Source organism: Fukomys damarensis, unplaced genomic scaffold (assembly GCF_012274545.1).
Source record: "Fukomys damarensis isolate Sample0158 unplaced genomic scaffold, DMR_v1.0_HiC HiC_scaffold_19, whole genome shotgun sequence".
NCBI classification, from domain to species: Eukaryota; Metazoa; Chordata; class Mammalia; order Rodentia; family Bathyergidae; genus Fukomys; species Fukomys damarensis.
In genome coordinates, this window is record NW_022900931.1 from 8790127 (window position 1) to 8814832 (window position 24706).

General features: G+C 47.4%; 1 protein-coding gene across 2 annotated transcripts in view; it reads left to right on the forward strand.

Moving 5' to 3' along the window:
- Fam227a (family with sequence similarity 227 member A) overlaps positions 1-24706 on the forward strand; it is a 51073-nt gene that overhangs the window by 9042 nt on the left and 17325 nt on the right. For both annotated transcript variants that reach the window (XM_019205952.2, XM_010612889.3), the window contains 9 exons: positions 415-491; positions 2325-2471; positions 3861-3962; positions 4515-4619; positions 7224-7347; positions 9967-10074; positions 11258-11337; positions 16621-16708; positions 21627-21721. In XM_019205952.2, the coding sequence (XP_019061497.2) occupies positions 415-491; positions 2325-2471; positions 3861-3962; positions 4515-4619; positions 7224-7347; positions 9967-10074; positions 11258-11337; positions 16621-16708; positions 21627-21721 (926 nt within the window). The remainder of the gene's footprint in view (positions 1-414; positions 492-2324; positions 2472-3860; positions 3963-4514; positions 4620-7223; positions 7348-9966; positions 10075-11257; positions 11338-16620; positions 16709-21626; positions 21722-24706) is intronic.

Consider the following 24706-nt stretch of genomic DNA (forward strand, 5'->3'; position numbering starts at 1 on the left):
TGAGTTATTTTTATTTAAAAAATTTTGTTCTTGTTTTTGCAGTGCTAGGGATTCAACCCAGGACCTTACACACACCTCTGTACCATTGAGCTACATCCCCAGTCTTGATTTTTTTTAATTTTTAAAATGCAATTGAATAAACACCCTGAGTTCTACGTGAGGACATTTTTGTCCTCTTCTGAAGGAGCCTTAAGTCTGACTTTTTGATCTTGGTGAAGGAAGGAGGGAGGAACAATACCATCTAAGGATCACCTACTATGTGACACATTACACTTGGGATCCGGTGTCACCACAGGCTGAGTGGTGTCTCCTGGCAGCCCAGGGGAATGACAAGTCACAGGGACAGTCACCACAAAGCAAGGGTAATGCCTGGAGCTCTGCGTTTCTGATTTCTCTTCCTCCATTTTCCTGCAGCCAAGAGACCAAGAAAAGCACAGTATTCCTGCAGAGGCACGGCACTCAGGACCACCAACTTTTCCCTTATAAAAAGGGTAAGGGGGATGGCTCTTTTGCAAGAGGGTAGGGGACCGAGAGATGAGGGTGGACATAAAAGGAATTAAGATGTGTTTTGTGCATGTACCAGCTCCTCATGATAAATGTAATCGTAACATGTTGTAAACACGTGCTAATCAGAATAAAAAGGGAAGGGGACCGACATTTGGATATGTCTCTGCCTTCTACTGGCCACAGAATAGGTTCTATTCCTGGGCAGGAGGAACCTGGCTCCTGCATGGTGATTTTGATAGAGAGCTCACAATCTGGTCTCACCTCAAGTCCTCCACGGCGAAGATTCCTCCATGGGCTGGGGGTATAGCTCAGTGGTACAGTGCTTGCCTAGCATGTGTGAGGCCATAGGTTCAATCCACAGCTCTACAAAAATAAAAGATTAAAAATTTTGAGAAAGATTCTTCTCCTGGGCAAGATGGGGCATGCCTGTATTCCCAGTACTCGGGAGGCTGAGGCAGGAGGATCGCCAGAAGTTTGAGGCCAGCCTGGGCTACACAGTGAGTTCAAAGCCATCCTGAAATACACAGAAAGACAGGTCTCAAAAAAAAATATTTTTCCCCTACTTTTTTTGGGTACCAAACTCAGGACCTTGCCCATGTGAGGCAGGCGTGGTGCCACTGAGCTAAATTCCTGCCTCACCTCCCTGCTTGTTTTTTAAAGAACCCAGGTCATATGCACCCAGAGCTTTACATGCTGGAGAGTATGAAGTTACTGTTATCCTTTTTCCACCTTTTAGACTAGCAAGTTCCAAAGCAGCGTGAAGCCTAATGCTCGAGGCTGTGTTGAAACTGTCTTGCTCTCCATCCTTGGTGGCTGAGCAGATGTAAGTGTCCTGCCCAAGGTGGCACAGCTAGGAAGTGGCTACCACTGACTCTGGGTCAGGGGGCCAATCACCAGGCTGCCCTGCCATTTCTGATCATCATAGTCTGTTAGAAAATAATTCTGCCTCTCACAGTGTTTCCAAGAGGTGCCTTGGGGGAATGGTAATTTCCACTTTTTAGTTTTCTGGATTTTGACATTTTTAAATACATATTACGTGTTGGGCTGGGGATTTAGCTCACTGGTTCTGCCACCTGCCTCAAAAGCGCAAGGACCTGAGTTCAATCCCCGGTACCAAAAAATAAAAATAAAATTTAAAATAATAAATAAATAAATATTACATGTTAGTTTTGTTCTAAAAACCAATTTAATGTTATATATTAAGTATCATATGGTCATATCCTTTGATCCAGTGTTGCCGTTTTGAGGAAATCATGCTAAATAAACAATTTAAAGGGGAGGGATACCTGGGGACTATATACTCCAAGTTATTCCTTATTAATATCTATTGGAGGCAATTAGTGAGTAATTAAGTTGTAGTATTTTAAATAATAATTGTGAAGACTGCTGCCGGATGAAAAACCTAAAGTAGATAAAGCAAGACATAAATATGTGTGTGTGTGTAAATGAATAAAATCACATATTTGTGCTGGGCATGGTGACGCCTGTAATTCCAGCACTTGGGAGGCTGAGGCAGGAGAGTTGCCATGAGTTTAAGGCCAGCCCGGACTACATAGTGAGGCCCTGTCACAAAAAATAAAAAATAAATAAAAAATACATATTTATATTTGGATACCTTTGCTCAAAGCCTTTATATGAATATAGAAATATTATAAATAGATATCTGGCAAGGGATATTGGAACCATGAGCCCCTTCATTTTCTCAGGGTCTGTAACGTTGTTTTGCTGCCTTTGTAATAAAAAGGGGAAGAAATCCTATTGCCCTAAACTGTCAGAATCACAGAGCCCATTTCCCCATTCCTCTTTTTTTGCTCTAGAAAACCGCAGACAAAAATCTGCTGGCTGAGCTGTACCAGCCCCCTCCCTATAACAACACTGGGCCCAACAAGCTCCCCAATGGGGTGCGCTTTTGCGACATGGTGGGCAACGTGGTCCGGGCAGAGAAGAACCCACTTAGTGGCAAGGTAAGGACAGAGAGTAGGCAGCTCGCCCAGCCTGAGGAGCTCGCCTAGGGCCACACGCTCTGGGGGACAGAGCTGAGCTGGGAACCCCAGCCCAAGTTCACCCCAAATCCTAGATGCTTTTGCCAAGGGCAGTGTATCTGGGGTGTTTCGCACGCCCTGTAGCTGTGCCCTGGGTTGAGGACACTGCCCGGAGAGCCGTGCACTCGCACACACCGGGGACTTAGGAAGGCAGAAAGGCACCGTGGGACCCTGTGTGTGTGCACAAAATGAACCCAAGAGATAGGGGAGGTAGGGGTGATTGTGGGGAGGTCTGGACAGGGGTACAGGCCCCGGAATGGTCTTGGCAGCTGTACCCTGAGCCTCTTCATCCTTCATGACCGCGTAACTCTCGTGTGCCCAAAGCAGCTCCGGTCACAGGGCCATCTCAGCCTGTCCCTTCCTTTTCCTGTCCTTTCGCTGCTCTGGGTCACCATCGTCACACGGCGTGTTTCTTCCCTCCCTTCCTTCTGCCTGGGTCTGAGGCTGCTCCATCTGCGCGGATGAGGAGCAAAGCCTTCTGTAAATGTCTCTGTCATATTGTGACAGTGGCAGCTTTGGGCTCAGGCCAAGGTTCAAGACTCTGTTACGCCCACAAACGCTAAATCTTCTGCCACTCTGAACTCACAGATAATTGGCTTAATCTCGGAATCCCATGGGCTTATTTCTAACTGAGCCACATCTTACCGTGCAGTCATTTTGTTGCTATTGCTGTTGTTTTTCTTTTGTTTTTGTTTGTTTGTTTGTTTTTTGAGACAGGGTCTCACTATGCAACCCAGGCTGGCCTGGAACTCGTGGTCATCCTCCTGCCTCAGCTACCTTAATCCTGGGATTATACATGTGCACCTCAGGCCCAGGTTCAGCACAAACTTGTGTTTGTAGAATATCTGTACGTTACAGTGGGTGTTGGGCACTGTTGCCTGAACAGACACAGGAGGTGAGAGCCCAGGGAAGCTGGAGAGGAGCAGCTGTCTAGAGTCACAGTTCCGGCCCTGCTCCGTGCTCCTGGCCATCTTATTTTAGGCAAACGCCGTCAGCCCTTTGGCCCTAGGCGTCTTCCTCTGAAAATCTCATTCTCCTACCCTGTGAAGGCAACTCGTGCTCGTAAGAGGGCAGAAGTGGAAGGGAGAGCAGGTAAACACCTGACTCAGGGCCAGGCAGTCACGAGCACTCCCTGGGAGGTGGGGTGGCTTTCTTGATGGCTCTGAAGTATGTGAATGCAGAGGGAAGATGGGGGACAGGGCTCAGGACACAGGGGGACGGCAGGTGCTGCGTGAAGATGGTTACGAATCTAGCTGTGACCTTGAATGAATAAAAGAAAATCAACAATAACAATGTATAAATTTTCCCAAGTCTTTATGTTCAGGTACAGAATTGGAGAAATTTCTCTCTTCTCCTTCTGTCAGAGCGATATGGCTGGATAGCTTTTGGTGGATATTTCATGAAAGATACCAGGTAAATGCAAATCTAATTGTTTTTCTCCCTTGCTATAGTTCTTTTCTTTTGCTATAGTTATTTTCTACAGAACAAATTTCAGCTTTTTTTTTTTTCCTAAAGACAAAGAATGTTTCAGTATGTAACCCAGGCTGGCCCTGAACTCCCAACCCTCCTGCAAAGCCTCTTGAGATTCCAGCCCCTTTAACACTCCTACAACCCCTCCCTCTCCCCTCCCTGCTCAGATCTCCCCGCTGGCTCGCTGGGATTTCACCTGAGCTCCGGCCATTACCCAGCATCCTCTCCCCAGCTCGAGCTTTATGAGCTGGTCTGTATCACATGGCTGGTCAAGGGCAGGGCTGAGAGTAGAACTCAGGATCTCCCGGCCCCGGGTTCGGTCCTCCCTTCAAAAATAGTCCACCTCTAGGTGAGGTATGATTTCATAAAGCATATAAAGCTGAATAGCTTAAGAATAAGATCTGTGGAGCTGAGAGCAATGCTTGAAGAACGCCAGCCCTTCGGCTGTTACAACAAGGGACTCCGAGTAATTCTTTCCCCTTCTGTTCTGGGCAGCCAGACAAGGAGATCCAGAATAAGCTGTTTGACCGCATTGCAAGACACTACACCGTCCTTCTGTTCCACGGGCCCAGGTCTCACTATGAAGAGGCGCTCTTAAAAGTGAGCATCATTTTCTGCTTAGAAAAACATGACATTAGGTTTCTTTTTCTTTTCCTCATTGAGTTTATTGGTACATTTTAGGTATGCAGTGCAGTTACATTCATCATTGGGGTCGTGTACCTCTACATGGCAGGTCTTGGTTCTCATTTTTCCCCTTGTCCCTGCCCTCCCTTCACCCCTCCTCCTCTCCCCCTTTACAAACATTTCATTTCCATTTTTCATTTTCTCATATTTTTTTCTTTTCCCTTATTAGCTTTCCCCTACTCTTCCCACTTTCCCTACACCTTTAGCCCCTTTCTTCTTATTTCTCATGGTCAATTATATCATTAGGATCTTATGTACTCTGAGAAACTATTCTGTATTTATACATGTGTGACTTATTTATTTCACTTAGGAGTATTTCCTCAATATGTATCCATTTTCCTATGAGTGAATCTAATTTCTCATTCTTGGTCTTTTTTTGTTTTTGTTTTTGCTTGTTTGTTTGTTTGTGAGACAGGTTCTCACTATGTAGTTGAGATTGACCTGGAACTCACTTTGTAGCCCAGGCTGGTCTCGAACTCACAGCGATCCTCCTGCCTCAGCCTCCCGAGTGCTGGGATTACAGGCGTGTGCCACCACGCCCAGCCTTAATTTATCATTCTTTATGGCTGAGTAATACTCCATTTTATGGAAAAACCACACTGGATAAAGAAGACATTATGTTCCTATTCACTTCTTTTTTGGGGGGGCACTGGGGATCGAACTTGGGGCCTTCTGCTTGCAAGGCAGGCTGCAGCACCACTGAGCTAAATCCCTGGCCCTCTACTCACTTCTAATGCCAACGGAATGCTCTAAACACTCTTCCTGTAAAGGAGAAATTAATAAGGGGTGATAGTATCTGAATGCTGACTTATAATGCTGCGGTTACAAAAAATAGAGCGAGCTCTGTATGCTAGCTGGGATGGATAGGAGAGATTTTGAGTGAAAAGCGAAGGAATTTATACAGCTGTGTTCAGTATATATACACTCAATGGTGTCCACGCAGTGACAAAGCCACCTAATGACAGATCTCTCAGGATGCATCCCTCTTGCTAAGTGAGGTATGTACCTGTGGACAGAAGAACAATCTGGAAAACAAACTGACTGAGCTCTTAGCAATGGTTATCTCAGGGGAGTAAAGTTAGAAGATTTTCCTGTTCTTTTTTATGCCTTTTCAAGGAAGCCTGTAATATTAAAACTGAAAGTGTGCATATACACCGGTATGTACTGCTTATACATCTATGGGTACAGAATATATGCTCTAAGGGACTGCTCCACACAGTGAAATCTTACGTGATTCAGGGGTGAGGAAGAAAATTCGAAATAGGACTTGGAGGAATAAGCCATAAAGGAAAATACTGATAGATTTAGAGCTCTTGACACACATTTTAATTGCTATGGACACAACTAGTATGAACACAGTTGATGGGCAAATGACAAACTATGCAAAACTAAAGCGACATAGATGGTGCATGACATAAAGAATTTACAAGTCAATAAGAAAAAATTAGGTACCCTGTAGACCAACGGACAAAGCACGTAGCCTAGAGATTCTTTATCTCTAGAAGTATGAGTGGGGGGAAAGGTTCACCCTTCACGATGAGAAAAAGGCAAATTGAAATACTGTCATTCAAATTCTCTTTTACCTGTTAGGTGTCCTTGACTCACAAGTGCAATTCCCAGAGCGGTCAAGGAGAAGGGAAAACGGCCTTCGCTCCGTGCGGGTGGGAAACGGGTCCACGCTCTCACTCTAGCAGACACTTAGTACTAGTTTAGCGCTGGTTAAACGAGGCTCCTGAGCTTTGCGTGCCTTGTTGTATTGCCCATAAGACAGAAATAGTAATTCCTCTCTGAGTTGTTCTAAAGATTAAATGAGACGCTGCTTTAGCTGGGCCTGGTGGTGCATGCCTGCAAGCCCAGCGTTCGGGAGGCTGAGGCAAGAGGATCGCTGCAAGTTTGAGGTCAACCTGGGCTACACAGTGAGTGCAAGGCCAGCTTGAACTACATAGCGAGATCCTGTCTTAAAAAAAAAAAGAACCTGTAAGAGGAGCTGCCTTCATTCATGGATTTTTCTCTCAGATTTTTGACAGCACAGTGAGTGCAAGGCCAGCTTGAACTACATAGCGAGATCCTGTCTTAAAAAAAAAAGAACCTGTAAGAGGAGCTGCCTTCATTCATGGATTTTTCTCTCAGATTTTTGACTTTCAATAAAAACATCTCCTGATGGAGGATGTTTACGTAAATTTGAATATTTTGCCCAGAGTATAATATTACAAAGATCACTACTAGGGGGAAAAAAATCTGATGCTATAGCAATGTAAGGAAGTCCTTGTATTATGATGTTAAGTGGGTGATGCCAGCTATTCGTGTATAGTTAGAGCTCAGCCATGGTTACGAGGCCTCAGTAATAGTGGGGCTTGGTGATGTTTGCCTGTAGACCTGGCACTAGCACTAGGGAGGCTGAGGCAGGAGGAGGCAGCTCGGGTCGGGAAAGGATTTTATCGCAGATCCTTTCTGGAGTCATGATTCTTTTTCTTGGGGCAAAAATACAGAGAACATTGCCTGATCTCCTCTTGCACCCAGAGGCTGCCGTTTCTGCTGAGCAAAGCCATGTACACCAGCTTCTGCTGCTGTTTCCCACAGTCCTGGTTCAACACGCGTGAATTCAAGTCCGACATCTGCAACACTATGAGCCTGTGGATCGCAGGTGAGCAGTGACCTTCTCTCCCCGGGGAAAGAAGTTTTTCCCTGGAGCCTAGGTACATTCTTATTTGCCACGCACCCCTGCATCAAGGCAATCCTACATTAAAGAGAGAAAAGTGTGTGGTTAAAGCCCCAAGGAAAGCCGGGCGTGGCGGCACACACCTGTAATGCGGGCACTTGGGAGGCTGGGGTAGGAGGATCGCGTGGAGTTGAGGCCAGCCTAGGCTACATAGGGAGTTCAAGGCCAGCCTGAACTACACAGTAAGACTCCAGTCAAACAAAACAAAACTACCCCAGGAGTATGAATTTTCCTGCTGCCTCAAAATGGCTGTGGGACATCCCTTCCTAGACCACTTTATGAGGCTGGCTACGTCTGCAGGGAACATGCAGTGCTTTCTCAACAAGACACCAAGATTCAGCTCGGCCCCCTTAGTTAACCATGTGCCGTGGGCTTATGGACCGCACAGCCGCATGCTGATTAGTCTCACACTCCCCTGCCATGGGACCCGAGTAGGTAACATATCACCCTCCTCCCAGCACCCACCTTGCCAGCCTCTCCTCGCCCTTCAGTCCTCCTCTCCCTCCCCAGCCAGGCCTGAGACGCTTCCAAAAGTCATCAAATGCTGTTTATTGCGAGGTTCCTGTGTACTACATTCTGTGCTAAGAAAGTACTTGTCGGGGGACCCGAGATCCCTTCAAGCTAGATTTGCTGGAAGGACTCGCAGATCTCAGTAGAGAGGTTCAGTCTCTTCTGAGCTTTCTCATAGGAGTGGAGAGAGGTGCAGAGCCAGGGCATGGGGCACAGGGAAGTTTGGAGGAGCCATAGTCTCCCTCCCTCCCACAGGGGTCACTTGGTCCGCTTCTCCTCCTGCAAGGATGCAGCAACTTGTGTGTGATGTTTGTGCCCGGGGAAACCCACTAGAAATGCAGCGGCCAAGGTTTCCACTAGTAGTGGTCACGGAGACAGTGGTGTCTGTCCTGCGTCGTCATTCCAGGAGAGCAGGTGTAGTTAGGCACAGCTAGCCAGTTCTGCAGTGGAGAAAGTTTGAGTCGGCGTAAGGAGCTGTTTACCAGCCAAGTTCCCAGACGCCAGCCAAGGGCAGCCTTACAGGCCTTTCAAAGGGTCATGGCGTCAGGCCTTCTGCATTAACTTTTCTCAGCACATCTGCTTAATCTTCTCAACAGGGAGAATCCCCAACAGCCACTCAATGGGGGGCAGGAGTTAGACCCCAGCTTGGCCCACTCCACAGCTAGGGGTCTGACCACTGCACAACCCCACCTGTTCCCTGGCCCTCTTCCTGACCCTTCTTCCGGTTCCTCTTTTTCTTCAGGGCTGCACCTCCTTCCCTCGACTCATCCCTGCTAATAAACCTCCTGCCCACTCTCTTTCCAACAGACCCTCCTGCTTTGCTCCTATCCAACAGAGCCGGTGGCTAGGCACCGTGGCTCACAATTCTCAAGTAACCCTGGCAGCCCTCACCACCAAACGGTAGGGAGAAGACACTTCAGCACTCAACTAAAAGAGCCACAATGCATTCAACAAACACTTGCTCAGCACTTGCTCTCTCCGTGCCAGGTCCAACAGGAGGCCCCGTGTGAGTGTAGAGCTGAGCAGGCTCCAGGTCCTGCCCTCTGGACCTCAGGGGAGATGAGTGAAAACCAAATAACCACAGCGCCTGCACCCTCGTACAGCATGTCGCTGTCACATACCTTGTGACTTGAGCCTCACACCATTCGCCAAGACAGGGAAGGCGGCATCATCCCCAGCCGTACAAAGAAACCACATTGTCGGGTTGATAGCCGGGGGTCGCACAGTCACCTGATGAGGGGACAGCAGGGAATGAAAGAATAATATGCGAATAACAAGGAATAGGGAAGAAATAATAAATGACAGTTTATTACTTGGGGGGTAGGAGTTGATCTTTAGCGCTCTCCTGGCTGAAGACCGCCTGATCGCAGCTCTGCCCTGGCCAAGACCACGAGCTCTGGATTAGCCAGTCTTTATCATTACGCAGTGTATTGAGGGGCATGAAGGCGGATGTAGGGGACAGAAGAACGAGTGTGCTAATGAGCCAGGCTTGGAAAAAGGGAGTAATTATGTATTTGAAGGACAGGTCATAGTTAACAAGGCATCTGTGCTCTCATGGATCATAGCTAATGAGCTACTTCGTTACCGTTAGCTAACGCTTGATCTTGGAGAACAGTTGCACAGTGTCATAATTCCCCAGCTGCAGTGTTTCCTTGCTATTAGAGACATCACAACCTCTTTGATCACTGAGTCCTCAGCTGTGACCACTGGCATGGGGAAGTCTGTTTCCGAACACCAGCCAAAAGGTCAATTAGCAATTCACACTTCAGCCTTGGAGTGACTCATAACTTTAACCCATAGCAGAATTCATAACCTAAATTGATAACATCTCAGCCTGCTCAGTGCGGTTTCAAGCTGGTCTCCTGCACCATTGGAGAAGACGTGATTCACCCAAGGCCCCAAGGTGAGGGAAGGGTGGGGCTGGCACCGTGCCCGGGACCGGCAGGGGTCCCAAGGCCTCGGCCTCCACTGTCCTGGGTGGCTGCCTCCCTTCTCTTTGCAAAAGTCCTCACTATCCATTTGGTCCTTTCTCAGGGATACATGCTTGCCCGCAGAACTATAACAACTGGGACTACTTTGAATTGGATTCAGAGAGATTCCGGAGAGAAGAATTAATGTTGCAGAGAAGACGCCTGATAAAGGGTGAGATACCGTTTCTGGCCTCCTGTCCCCTCTGCCTCCTGTATGGAGGTGGGGAGGGTTGTGGTATAGATGTCCCCAGGCCAGGTTCTCCCTCACCAGCCCCCATCAAAACGACTGACTTGCCAGTGCTTCTGAGTTAAGAGTTAAGAGTCCACACCACATAGTTCTTGGGAAGCAGGGGGTGGGATTTTATTCAAATAGTAGATTTCTATTAGTGGATGTCTACAAAATGCCCGCAACCATGCTGGGCTCTCTTTTAGTTCATCCTCATGACATCCTGTGTAGTAGGACACACTAAACCCATGTCACAGATGAGGAAACTAACATGGAAAGGAACAACTTCCCCAAGATCAACTTTTTTTGTTTTTTGGTACTGGAGATTGGATCCAGGGCTTTCCCACTCAGCTCTGTACCCAGCAACCCTTTTCACTTTTTATTTTCAGACAAGGTCTCACTAAGTGGCTAAATTGCCCCAATTGAGCTTGAATTTGGAACCCTCTTGCCTCAGCCTGCTGGAGGGGTGGGACTCCAGGTGTGTGTCACCATGCCTGGTTGAAAAACCGACTCGGAAGGAGTGGTGACAGTCATTTGCTGCTCAGCATAGGTGAGTCTGAGAAGCTGGGCAGCTGCTGTCTGTGAGTTCCAGGGCACCTGGTCTTAGCCAAAGGACCCAGAAGCTGGGTCCGGAAATTGTAACAGCATCCACTGTCAACCTCCACTTCTCTAACCATTTACACCCCGCTCGCTTTTCCCGTGACCGTCATGCACAAATGGGGATTTTTTTCAAAGTGGAAAAAAATGCAACCCATAAAATTGTCTTCAATTTTTAAATTCCAGGACGGCTATCTGCAAGTTTAACACCATCTTAATGAAGCTTATGAGCTTGCTAGATTTTTCTCTTCTAAACACCTAACTCAATGCTCATTTTGATTACGTAGGGTCCTGAGGGCAGTATTTCCCCTGCTGTGGGCTAAGTGATCAGAGAGGAGAGGTAACTTTCCCAGGGTCACTCAGCAAGGCCTGACAAGGGGGCTGCAGTTTGGCTGAAGCCTTTCTCGGGTAGGTGTCCCCCGCTGCTGCAATGTCCTGGGCTCCTCCTAGACAGGCTATCCCAAGGCTCCTGGTCCATAGTCTTGGCTTCCTGTGGCCAGAAGGGACCAAGAATCGCTGTTTCCCTTCCTAGGAAGAGGGTTTTCCTTCTTCGCCTGTAAAAGAGCCTCCGTGCACAAGCCAGTCTCAAGCCAGAAGCCCCACCACACTCTGGTAAGTGGGGAGCCCTGCAGGCTACAGAAACCTGGGGTTCCCAGAGCATCGGTGGCCTTTTGTGGGTGGCACATTGCTGGACCTTGCCCGGTCTACCCTATCTTCTCGAGTGGCCCGTGGATTGAGTGGTGCCCTGACCACAGGCACGCAGGCCCAGGAAGACGGGAGCAGAGCCAGCCCTTGGGCGTGGGCTGCAGGGTGCAGTGCTTTTCTCTGTTTTCATTAGCCAGACGGTTACCCAACAGCTACTTCTTCCCCTGCCCCTGAGACTCCATGAGTTCCCTTCCCCTCCAACCTGCCAGCCTAGTTTGAGCTCTGGTCACAGCTGAAGTGGGCTCCTAACAGACCACCATTCGGGCTTGGGGACATCCCTGCCATCTCTCCAAGGTGCAGAGCTGATTGCATCTCCCACCTCACCTGCCCCCTGCCTCCCAGCACCTCCTTCCAGCCCCAGCATGGGACACCTTTCACACCCAACAAGGCCTGGGCCCATCTCCAGCCCTGGGCTCTAGGGCCTCCTGCCTCAGTGGCCCTCTTTCAATTCTGTGTATTTACCGCATTCTCTCCCTGAACAGGGACCCCATACTTGCTGCTCCTTTGGTCCCAGGTCCCACCCCACTGCCATTTCCACGGCCCACCTCTGCCCAACTCCAAGTCCAGAGCGGTCACACGGGTAGCACGGGACAAAGCAAACACCACAAATCACAGCCAGCTTCGTTCTGGAGAGCCAGAAAGTAAATGCCAGGAAGGGTTTGGCTAAACACATCAAGCCTTTGACTTCCTGCTTTTGTAAATAAAGCTTTATTGGCTCACGGCCGTGGCCATTGACTTACTATTGTGTACAACTGCCTTTGCGCCAATGTAGCTGAGTACTTGCAGTAGAGACTCTCTGACTTGCAAAGCAGAGTATTTTCTCTCTGGCTCTTTGCAAAAACAACAACAACAAAAAAAATTGTCAACCTTTGGTCTAGGAAATACATATTCATCTTTTCATCTCAATTCCGGCTCTTGTATGTGGGTATTGGGGGAGATCTTTCTGATACCCTCTTAGGCTTAGTGTATCAGGCCCTGCAAATTAATATCAAAACTTATTTAATATTAATATTTTTTCATGATGCAAGGAGCTTCATAGAAAAAAGCAAAAACCTCAAAGAGGCAGATAGGTGTGATAGCTTATATACTATTTTATTTCAGTTTTGGCGGGGAGACAGGATCTCATTATATTGTTCAGACTGGCCATGAACTCACTATGTAGCCCAAGCTGGCTTTGAACTCATGGAGATCTTCCTGCCTCAGCTTCCCAAGTACTGGGATTAAAGGAGTGTGTCATCATCCCCGGCTAATTTATAACAATTTTAACAAAATGTGGAGACAAAGAAAAAAGGACTTGGGCTTATAGGGATGTGAATTGTGGGAAGGTAAATATATGAGAAAAACTACTGGAAAGTCAGAGTCATTTCAGTAAGGTTTGTTTTCCCAGATTCAAGTTGGTAGCATCTCTTGGGATGGGTTGTCTCCTCTTCCCATATAGGGGAGGGAAAGAGAACCTCTTCACCGAGGGAAATTTACACTCTGCTTTCACACAGGCTGGGGACGGTAAAGAGCTTTTCCGGTCTTGGCTGCCTTTTAATTGCCTTCAGCTCAAAATAATCCTTATGCCAAAATGGCATTTATAGGGGTGCCGTTCCTTCACGGAGTGAGGTGTTGAAGACTGAACCCAGGCCTCATGTGTGCTGGGCAAGCGCTGTACCACTGAGGTACACTGCCAGCCAGGAGGGGCAGGTGCTGATCCCCTTCAGTCTCACAGGAGGCGCTGGCCTCCTCACCCTCTCGTCTGGAGTGGGCTCCTCATCGTAGGTGCCCTCGGCCCTATCCTTTGGAGCATTCACATAATCCCTGTGGCCGTGGCTGTCCGACCTCTCCTCTTCAAGTGCTGGGCCAGCAGCCCCGTTTGTGATGCCAAAATGCCTATTTCCAATCCTGTGCTTCATTCTGTTTACTTATTTTTTATTTATTTGGTACTGAAGACTGAATTCAGGGATCTACATCTCCAGCTCTTTCGTCATTTTTCTATTTTGAGACAGGATCTCACTAAGTCACTATGGTAAGTGACCCGGTTTGGGCTTTACCTTGAGATCCTCAGGAGTAGTTGGGATTACAGGTAGGCACCACTGTGCTCAGTTTGCGCTTTAAAATTTTTAATTAATTAGTTAATTAATTTGCGTTATTGGGGATTGAACCCCAGGCCCTCACATTGAGCTGCATCCCCAGCCCTGTTTTTATGTTGAGACAAGGTCTTGCAAATTCAGAGTTACCCAGACTGGGCTCAAACTTGCCATCCTCCTGCTTCAGCCTCCCAGAGAGAGTGCTGGGATCACAGGTGTGCGACACCACACCCGGCTCAGGCTTCATTCTTAGCAGCTTGAGTCCTCGTAAGAACCCCCTCTACCCTGGCTGGGAGCCGAGGCAGGTGTTTCTGCTCTGGACCCCTCTGGCTACATCACTTCTCAAACATATACAGGGTGGCTCCTCACTCGCCGTTCCCATGCTGCCACACACCACACACACGGGATCAATGCTGCCCACATCCAGGCCACCGTCACAGAAGAGCCAGTCCTGCTGCCTTCTGGATTTCCATTTCGCAAGACTATCCAGGAAAAATATGCGGGTATTGTCAAGGAAATATCCCAAAGGATCGGAGACTCTCTTGGCAGGTCTGATGTGACAGCAATCAGTTGTGGACATTGAGCCCCAACACCACCCCATTTTTGCAATTATTATCTGTATTGTCTCGGGGACCCCGGCTGAGTACCGGTGATTATTCGTCTCTGTTTGTTTTGAGTCTGTGGTCTCAGTGGTTCATCAACGTTTCCTCACTCGGCTGGCACTGGTTGCCACTGGCCTTCAGCCCTTTCTGCAACTCAATCAAATACATAAAAGATCCACAGGCGGGGTCTCATAGGAGCTTTGCCCCTTACCCAACGAGGGATCTCTCCCCTAGGCCCCCAATCAACCAGGGGGAAACTTTTCCCCCAGACCCCCGCTAGGAGGCGTTACATCCCCCCCCCAGGAGGCTTGGGAGGCACAGGTGCTTGTGTTTTGTAGAGTGGGAGGAGAGGAGCAAGAACACCTGCTCAGTGACCAGACAGGCAAGGATCTGAAAATGATGTTTTATAGCACTGTCAGTCTTTGTCCTCGGGAAGTCTTCTTGTCCCCCAGGGTTGTAAGATCTCTGCATAGCACCCTGTTCTCAGGTTCCCATGCCAGCTGTGCAGCCCTAGGCAAGTTACCTGCTTCCCTGAGCCCAGGTGTCTGCAGGCAGGAAAGGTCCCTGGGAGACCACAGAGTGCATGACTGTGGCGGCCACACGGGGAGGCCTCCGATGGGCGTGCAGTGCTGTCTGGCCGCGCTGTGCTGCTGGCTTTCCCCCCTCACACCCTGACTTCATGCTGACTGCCGCCCAGACTCCACACTGCAGTCTGCTCCTCCTGACTCAGCCTCCACCCAGCACCTTCCAGGCAATGCCTGCAATTAGGGAACCAAGAGATGAGAAGAGTCAGCAGGAGACCCCTACTTCCTGCACCCAGACAGCCTGTCCCCACCTGCACTGCCCTCCTCTGCCATCCCTGGGTGCCTGTGGACTTGGGTCCTGGGCCTCACCCCAGCTTCCAAGGAGAGATACACGCAGCTGCCCTCTCCCTGCACCTCAGTGCCCCATGGGTCACCCCTGTCTGGGAATAGGGTGTTCCAGGGTCTCTTATCTTCACACACACCTTTGACTCTGCACCCCTGTTTTCACCCCAGCACTTCTTGGCCGTCTCAGTTGTACCCACAATTTCCTCACTTGCAGGCGCCCTCTGCTGCCCTGTCGGGGTCCCACCCTGGCTGGCTGTTCCCTGCTTTTGCCAACATGTCAGGGCACTTCATGCTAGGGCCCTGAAGTCCGTCCCTAATGGTGGGCCGAGAGGACTGGCCACTCCTACTGGGATGTAGCTCAGTGCCAAGGCCTTGGGTTCAATCCCCAGTATCTCACACACACACACACACACACACACACACACACACGACCCGTATTAGTGCAAGGCGTCCCCCACAGGCAGCAGGCTATCCTACCGTACCCCAGCTGCCCTCTTTACGTTGTCCTTGCCTCCGCCACCAGTGTCCCCGGCCTGTGCTACGTGGAGCCCCAAACTCATTTCCTAACAAATCCCAGTACCACCTCGGCACCCTAACAATCACTCGCTCTTGGGCACCAGCTGCACAGAGGAGAGGAGTCCCTTTGCCTTCCTCCTGCCCGTTCAGATATCTCATTTCTAAGAAAGCAAGGCGCTGATTGTTAAGGCTGGTGGGCTGCTTGTCTGCCACTTGGTGGGCCCTCTGCTTCACGCTGCCAAACTCCTACTCATCCTTAAAGACAGAATGGCTATGTCTTCCTTCGTTTCCTGGAAGCCCTCCAGCTCTCCCCAGGCAGAATCCAGCGTTCCCTGCCCCAGCTCCCCAAGCGACTCTCACACTGCTTGTGGCAGACTAGGAGTTGTTCCTCAGTGTCCGCTGTCTTCTTCATCTCTAAAAAGAACCTCTCATTTTAGTTGAGCTCGTACCTGGCCAGGATAAAGACTATAGTCCTTCATCTTCCCTGTGTATAGCCGTGTGACTAAGATGCACTGAATGAGATGAAATGATTGTAACCTGTGGCAGTTTCTGGGAACCTTCCTTCTGCGTCTCTTTATCCTTTCCAGCCTGCTGCCTGGAAAGTGAATGTGATGACTGGAGCTCTGGCTGCCATCTTGGGTCAGAGGACCAGGGTCCTGTTTTAGGAAAAGTGGAACCAGGAGCTTTAAGAAGTCCCAGTCCCCAAGGACCAAGTACAGTAGTGATACCACATGATTTGCAACCTTCAGACTTTCTGTGGGAAAGTGATTTCTACCTACTTTGAGCCATGGTTATTTTGCGTGTGTGTCACACACATCCAAGCATAATCCTAGTTTATATCCCCTCTGTATGCGTTAGCTGACCTGACCTTTAGGGAAACCGGGCAGTAGATGGGTTGACTGACTTGCCCAGAGTCACCCACTGGTGAGTGACAGCTGGGCTCCGACCTCCATTCTGCCTCCATCCTAGCCCAGGTGCTTGCCCGTTCAGCCCCCAGTCTCTGCCGAGCTCCTAGCATTGTCCTTCTGCGCTTCCTTTGCTAAGAATCACAGGAATTATCTTAGACGTTGCACGTATTTCTCTCACTACCAGTGTTTCTAACTCTGTTCCTCTCCTTTTCCTTCCCTGGAGATTTCTAGTGTACATTCAGCCTACAGGAGAGTCTCTTCTGCCAACCAGCATTCAGCGGGAAGCTCCTGCCGCCAGAGCACCCTGAAAGGTACAGAGACAACCAAATGTGACCTCTTGGCCCTTGACTTGGGTGTTATTTCCAAAATCCTAGACTCCTGGCTTTGTTTGAACATAATTTGCTTTACCCTTGCATTCTGGCCTGGGCCTCCACACTGTTAACATTAAGTTAACGCTTAACTTTTGCGATGATGGGTTTGGTGCAGTGCTAGGATCTGAGGGGAAGTAGGCTTGTTAGCGTGGAGGGGAGATCAACCCACAACATGATTGCGACACCTGTCCCCACTGGGAAGCAGCATTTGTTGAGGTAGGGACTGAATAGCTCCTGGGTCTTAGTTTATAAAGGTGACTGAATGGAAACACAGAGAGGGCAAAATGCCACTGAAAGAAAAGTTTAATGTTATCACCCCTGTCAAAAAGAGGGGCACACCCTGTGTGGTGGGGCCAGCAGGGTTGGTCAGGAAGAAGGAAAGAGCCAGGGGAAGGCACAGGCCACAGCCTTTATGGCGGTTCAGAGGGAAGGACAAAGCAGGACAGAGCACACAGTTTAGGACTGGTGAGAACAGATAGGTCCTCGGGACTGCAGGCACCGGCCTGTCCCTGGCTGGCCAGTACCTGGCCTGGGGGCTGACCCAGGGCAGGGCCAGCAGTGGCGTGGACTGTGAGAGTTAGAGAAAGGAGTTGGCTTGGTGTGTGGCGTCTAGATTGCAGGAGATATGCCCTATAGATAATGCATGATCTAGAAACACAGAATGGGGACTCTAGGTAAATTCATGGGTGTCATCATTATTCGAAAGATTTGACCTTTTTTTTGAGGGAGAAATAGAAGCTCAGAGAAATTAATGTGATAATTATTTTTCAAAAAAGCTGTTAAAGTTGGGCATAGGCTGGTAATCTCAGCACTCAGGAGGCTGAGGCAGAAGAATCATCATGAGTTCAAGACCAGGCTAGACTACATAGTGAATTCAAGGCCAGCCTGAGCTACATAGTGAGATCCTGTCTCAAAAATCAAAACAAAAATTGTGTAGATAGGTTTTTAAAAAGCACGTGAATTGATCAGAGGTTATTGTCAGGGTTCCAAATGGAGATGAATATTTCTGGGAGACTTTGTAAGTCCAAAATACATAGATATATTGAATTCTTGAAGACCCAGGAGTCAAAGGAAAAGTACTGTTGACAGAGGCATAGGGCAGAAGCCCACTTCCGGGGATCCCCTTCACACCCGGCTCAGCCACCCACCTTACTTGGCAGTAACAGGCAGTGGAGAAATACAGACAGAACTCATTCGGGACAGCCACACCGGGAAGGAATGGGGGACCAGAGTCCTCAGCCTTGTCTTCGGGGTACTGGCAAGAGCTTCGCCATTATGCAGAGAAGGACCGGAAGTGGGGAGGGGACAGGAAGTACACACGGTCAAGCAGTCTGGGTCACAAGGCCTGGTTAATCATTATCTCAGGAGGCTTGTCAGCCGTGAGAAAGTTGTTGCTGCCTGGGACTTTTTTGTTTGTTTTGTTTTGTTTTTTGAAACGGGGCCTCGCTGTAGCCCAGGCTGACCTCAAACTTGTGGCCGTCCTCCCGCTTCAGCCTCCCAAGCGCTGGGATGACAGGCGTGCACCACCATGCCCGGCTCTGCCTGGGGTAGTTTTGACCCTTGTCGCAGGATGTTTATCCATCAGACTGCTACTCCTGGAATCCAAGGTGACTGCAGGGGGAAAGGCCTGAGAGAAATGGAACAGGTGGAAGGCAAGATGAATTAGTTAGTTCAGTCAGGGTCAGGACAGTGACTGAAGATGCCAGGTGCTGCTTCAGGAGTGAGGAGCGGGACATTGGAAGAGCTGGTGATTAACTGTCTGCGATTCCAATGTCCCTCTGCAGATCTTGAACACATCTTACAGCTGAAAATATCTTGGCCTTGAAGCTGGAGGATTCGCAGTTTTAGACAGATACCCCTTAAGTTATGAACCCGCCTACATTCAGAGCCAAGCAGGAGCCTGACCCAAAGTACAAGATAGCAAAGGATGTACTACGAAGACAGAGATGCCAGACTTTTATTCAGCTTTTAGTTACCCACAGGTATCTGTGGGCCCAAGCGAATAGTCTGTGCTTTTTAGCAAACACAGCCTCTAACAGTACCAAGAGAAATTAGAGCTGAGGGGTGGCACACACCTGGAGTACAGCACTCAGGAGGCTGAGATAGGAGGATTTCTGGAAGTTTGAGGCCAGCCTGAGATAAATAGTGAGTTTAAGGCCAGCCTGAACTCTATCGCAAGGCCCTGTCTCAAAAGAAAAAGAAAACCTCTTTAGTATTTCATTTAAAGTAAGCCCGCCTATAGTGAACCCTCTTGATTTTCTTTCATGTGAGAATGCCTTTATTTCACCTTTATTCATGAAGGATGTTCCCTCTCACCATGTAATTAAGGATTGACAGTTCTTTCTTTCAGTATTTAGGATAGTTAGTCCAGGGCAGAGGGTAGCTCTGTGGTAGAGCTCATGCTTGGCATGTGTGAGGTCCTCATTCTCCCTCTCCCCAAAGTTTTTGGCCCACGGCCTTTGAGTCTCAGAGGTTCCAGTGGTGTAAACTGTTGTCCCCTTCTGTGTAAATTCCCTTTTCTCTAACTGCGCTCAAAATACTGTTTGGCCTGTCTTCCCGCAGCTTGACGATGATGAGTGTCCCATGGGTTTCTTTGAATTTAACTTGTTTGGAGTTTATTAAATATCTTAAATCTATAATTTTATGCCTCTTTCCAAATTTGGGAAGTTTTCAATCATTTTTAAAATTTGAATACTGCTTTTCTTCTCTCCTTTTAGGACTTTGATGACACAAATGCTAAACTTTTGGACGTCACCGAGACTGTTTTTTTCTAACTTTTTTCTGTATATTTTTCAGATTGCACGGTTCAATGACAAAGTAGATTTGGTCTTTGTCCCATTTCCTGGCACAGAGTTCCTAAAACTCTTGGCATTTCCAGAGTGAAAGTGACACAGGACACAAGTGGGAGCTTGCTTCAGTGACAGTGGGAATCAAAGCTGAGACAGAAGCATAAATTGCAGGGAAAGCAATCCAGGAAATTCACTTCAGTGTGGCTCCTACTTTGAGTTCAGACTTTCTTCTCTAGTTCACTACTGTTACTTATTGTCCAGTGTCCTCAGATAGCTACACGCCACGGTTTCTGTCCAGGGATCTTAGGTGCATTCAGCAGGAAACTGGGCCAAGTGTTTGCTCTGTCTCAACCAGAGCCATAACCCTGATGGTTCAATCGGTTCTATTTTTCTGACTCTGTTCTAGTCTCTCTACTTTGGAAGAAGTTATTTATTCTGTCTATATTCTTTCTCACAGTAGTTCTCAAACAAGAGCAGTTTCCCCACAAGGAATACTTAACAATGTCTGAATGCATTTTCGGTTGCCACTACCCAGGGAAGTCCTACTGGCATCTAATGGGTAGAAATCAAGGACATTGCTGACTGTCTGCCAATGCATAAGACAGTCCCTCACAACAGAGCCATCACCCCCAAATATCAGTGTCAAGGGTAAGAAATTCTGCTTTCTTGATGCCTTTATCTAAAGCTGAATAAGATTTTAACCACTCCTCTTCCTGAACAAAACAAAGACCTCAGAGCAGTTTAGGTCCAAGTCTCCTCCACCTCAATTTAATGTTATTTTGTCCAGCATTTTTAAGGCTGTCCTGTGTTAAAACTCACATATTAGATGATACTGTTACTCTTATTATTTGTACGAGTAGGTTTTTGTTGCTGTTGTTTTGTTTGTTTGTTTGTTTTTTGGTACTGGGGATTGAACTCAGGACCTTGCACTTGTGAGGCAGGCATGGTGCCACTGAGCTAAATTCCTGACCCTATAGTAGTCTTTATTTGGTTTTAAATTGTTATCTTGTTGAAGGTCAGACCATCTTTATGGGATCATTTTCCTTCTTTCTTGACAAAAATACATATGCATGTACAGTTTTCCTTAGTAGTTTCTTTATCACAGGTCTCTTGGTAAGCTCCTTAATTTTTGCTTTTTTGTGAATGTTTTTATTTCATCTTTATTCTGGAAGGATAGTTTTTCTGGGTATATAAGTCGAGGTTAACAGTTATTGTCTTTCCATTCTTGGATGATTTGGTCACATTATTTTCTATCTTCCATAATTACTGTTGAGAACTCTGCAGCCATTCTAATTATCTATTTACAGATGATTAGTTGTTTCTCTGCTGGTCCATAAGCTTTTCTCCATCAACCTTCTCCTACTTAAAACCATACTTTTGTGCAAGAGTTGGATTTTTTTCTCTTAATCACAACTACCTTCCTGTTGCCACTTAATGTTTTTTTGTTTGTTTGTTTGTTTTTTGAGACAGGGTCTCACTATGTAGTCAGACTGACTTGGAACTCACTATGTAGCTCAGGCTGCTCTCGAACTCACAGCGATCCTCCTGCTTCAGCCTCACGAGTGCTGGGGTTACAGGCATGCACCACTACACCCGGCCACGCCACTTAGCATTTTTAAAGACTTTAGGCCTTTCCCTCATTATTCTGTGGCTGTTACTGTATCTTATAGATAATGCTGTCATGGCATCTGAGTGTTGCATTTATGATCTACGTGTCTTTTTACCCCATTAAACTGTGAGGTCCTTGAAGATAGTCTATTTTTAGCACCAAGTAAGTGTCTGGTACGTAGTAGATATTCAGCAAATACTGGTTGGATGGATAGATAGACTAATGGATAGATCACCAAATGGACAGACATGTTCTGTGGGTATATATATGGCTAAAAAGCAAGTGAAATAGTATGGATTTATCATAATTATACCCATTAGTGTCTTAGGATGATCTGATTGTACCCACGTACAATCTAGATTCTAGGAAGCTGAGATCTGCCATATGATCTTTCCTACACTGCTAACAAGCTCCAATGATCCTTTTTGTTGTCATTGTTGTTGCGATATCACTCTGACAGAGCATCAGCCCTGTGAGACCCTGGTCTTGAGGAAAGCTACACAGCAAGTCAAGAGGATATCAGAAGCAAGAGACTGTGAGAAGTTTTCTAAACAGGTGAGCACACGACTGGAAATAGAACAGCAGATGTGACTTAAAAACCTGACTCTCTGAAGACGTCATGGTAAGGCCTGGCGTGTTTCTGACTGCAAACTCAGGTGATGCTTAAGAAGTCTCCTGAGGATAATTCCTGGGTGAGATAGGTACACACTGATGGAGCACTTTGGTCTGGTATTTTCCAGCTTCACGTTATCTGTTGGAAACCCAAGAGCCTACATGTAAGGAAAAAAGAATGTTGACAATCATCCCTGGGTCATGGTGTTGTTTTGAGATTTACCAAATGTAAGGACAACAATGAACATTTAGTGAGCATTCAGTATATGTTGGCGCTCTATTAGGCCTTATACACACAGCATTTTGCTGCCACCGTCCTCTGCTATAATTACTTCTGTAATTCCCAAGTTTCTTAGTGAGGAAAGGGATGCTGAGAGGAGGTAACTAATTTAGCCAAGATCATGTGTCAGGTGATATAGCTAAGGCTTTCAGGCAGACCTGGTTGGCTCTGAGCCTGAGCTCTTAACCACCGAGTGTTACCACCAGCATTGTCCCCAGCACATGAGAGATACAAGGTGAATGTGTCTGCTCTTCTTCCTGATCTTCTGTTTCTTTCTCATAAACCTCACCTGGCGGTCACTTCCACCAGTGGCACCTCTCACCTGGAATAGTGGGACGAAGTCCTTAGGATACCGAACAGGTTTGAGGTCTTTTGCAAGACCAGCTAGCAGAGGAGTCAGGTTAGGATTTGGCCCCAATATCAGGGATCATAGGTTTTTTTTTTTAACCTTTTCCATCTGCATACCAGTTATCAATGCCTACTTCTCCTCAGAATGTAGCATGGACCTGTAGAGAGGAAGCAGGGCATGGCAGAAAAACCAGGCACGGGTTCAAATCTTGGTGCTACTTTTCACCAGTTAGGTTGCTTGCACAGATTAACTTTTCTGGCTTTCTAGAAAAGTGGGGGAAGAAAATGCAGCCCAGAAATGTTACGGTTCTTAGCTCTTTCAAGTCTGGTGGGTTTGATCTAGGCATGAAGGAAGGAGATGAGTGATCACATCCAACAGCTAGAGTGAAGGGTGGCAGAGTTTAAGAGGAATGGGAAACAGCTGAGCTCTGAGACCTGGAGGGGAAGAGTGAGTGGAAGGGAGTGAGTCGTTCGTGAGGGCCTTGATGGAGGGTCCTGCCAAAGAGCCACCAAGCCACTCCACCACTTTAGGAAGCATGGTGCACACGCCTATAATCCCAGCACTCAGGAGCCTGAGATTGGAGGATCACAAATTCAAAACTAGGGTGGACCACGTAGTGAGTTCAGAGAACCTGTTTCTATCCTTTGTTGACCTTTTCCTATTCCAAGAAAAAATGTTTTCCATTTTTAGGATTCTTAGTCTTTTGTTTATAGATGTATAGAAGTCAATTTTTGTCATATATGCCCCCCCCAAAAAAAAACCAAACTCCTATTTAAATTTTTGACCTTAATTATGGTGTTTTGGGCTACAGATGTCTAATTTCTATACAATCATATTTAATTTTTTTCTTTATCACCCATTCTCAATAAAATCTTAACCCAGATGTCACCGAGGGTCACACCACCCAGAATTTAGCTTAAGATTGGTGTGGCATTTGTTGTACGATTTGCTTGAAGTCTAGCTCCCTGTTAAGATGCCTGAGATTCGTGGGCTGGGAGTTGTTGTTCTCTGGAGCTAACTTGCTCTTCTGTCCTGCGCATGCTTGTGCAAAATGCATTGACCCAAATGTGTAACTCACCTCCTCCTCAGTTCTCAACCAAACCATTCATGCAAGTGCAAGGTGAGTGTGTGTGTGTGTGTGTGTGCATGCGCGCGTGTGCTTTAGAAGATTTTATCAGTGTTTAAAGCTATGAGAAGAATGGAAACCATAGCTCAGTAATGCAAATAATTTTAAATTTAATATCAGTTGCTTTTCTTAAAAAAAGATCTCTTTCCCTCACTCACATCAAGCCTGTCAGCAAACCCCACCAAGTCTGCCTTGAGGACATATTGCAAACCTGACTGCTGCTCCTCCTTCCCTAGCACCTACCAAGGGCAGAACATCCACTCTTTCCTCTCCAACGAGGAGGCCCTGACTGCTCTGCCTGTGTCACTCATCCCGGGGACAGTCAGTACCCGTCATCACAGGGAAATCAGTGAGAAACTAATCAGACTGTGTGGCTGGTGCTCTGCTCAGAGTCTCCAGCAGCTCCCATGGCGCCTAGAAAGAAATTCCTAACTCCACAGCCTCCTTCTGCAGCCTCAGCCTTTCTTCTGGCTTCCCAGGCTCCATCTGAGCCCCACAGAGTTCACACACGTCTGCCACAGGTCATCTGCACCTGCTGTCCCCTCCACCTGTAACGCCCATGGTTCCTTCCCTCACGTCAGTGGACCTGTTGGGCTGTCACCTGGCAAGGCAGGGCAGTCCGCCCTCAACCCCCAGAACAACCCTCTCCTCCCTCTGCCTACAGCCCCTGTGCCCATCCTGCTGCTTGTTATTACACACAGCATCTTATTATTCTTCATCTTTTATTTGTTTCTTGTTTTCCTAAGATTTATCTTGTTCTCTGCTGAATCCCCAGTGCCTAAAACAATGTGTACACATAATAATCACTCAGGAAATATTTGCTATGTGAATCATGACATCTTATTAGCAACTATCTTTCCAGGCTCCTTTCCATCTTTCTGTTTACTGGTTTGTTTCATATAATCATAAATAAATATATAATTTTTATTTGAGTCAGAATCTTGCTGTGCAGTTCAGGCTGGACTTGAACTCACTGTGTAGTCCAGGCTGACCTCGAATTTGTGGCAATCATCCTGCCTCAGCCTACCAAATGCTTGGATTACAGGCATGCATCGCCATGCCTGGCAATAGATAAATGTATAATATGATCTATCCAATTTTGCAACTCAATTTTTTCCTGAAATTTTTCTTTCTTTCTTTCTTTTTTTTTTTTTTTTTTTTTTTTTTTTTTTT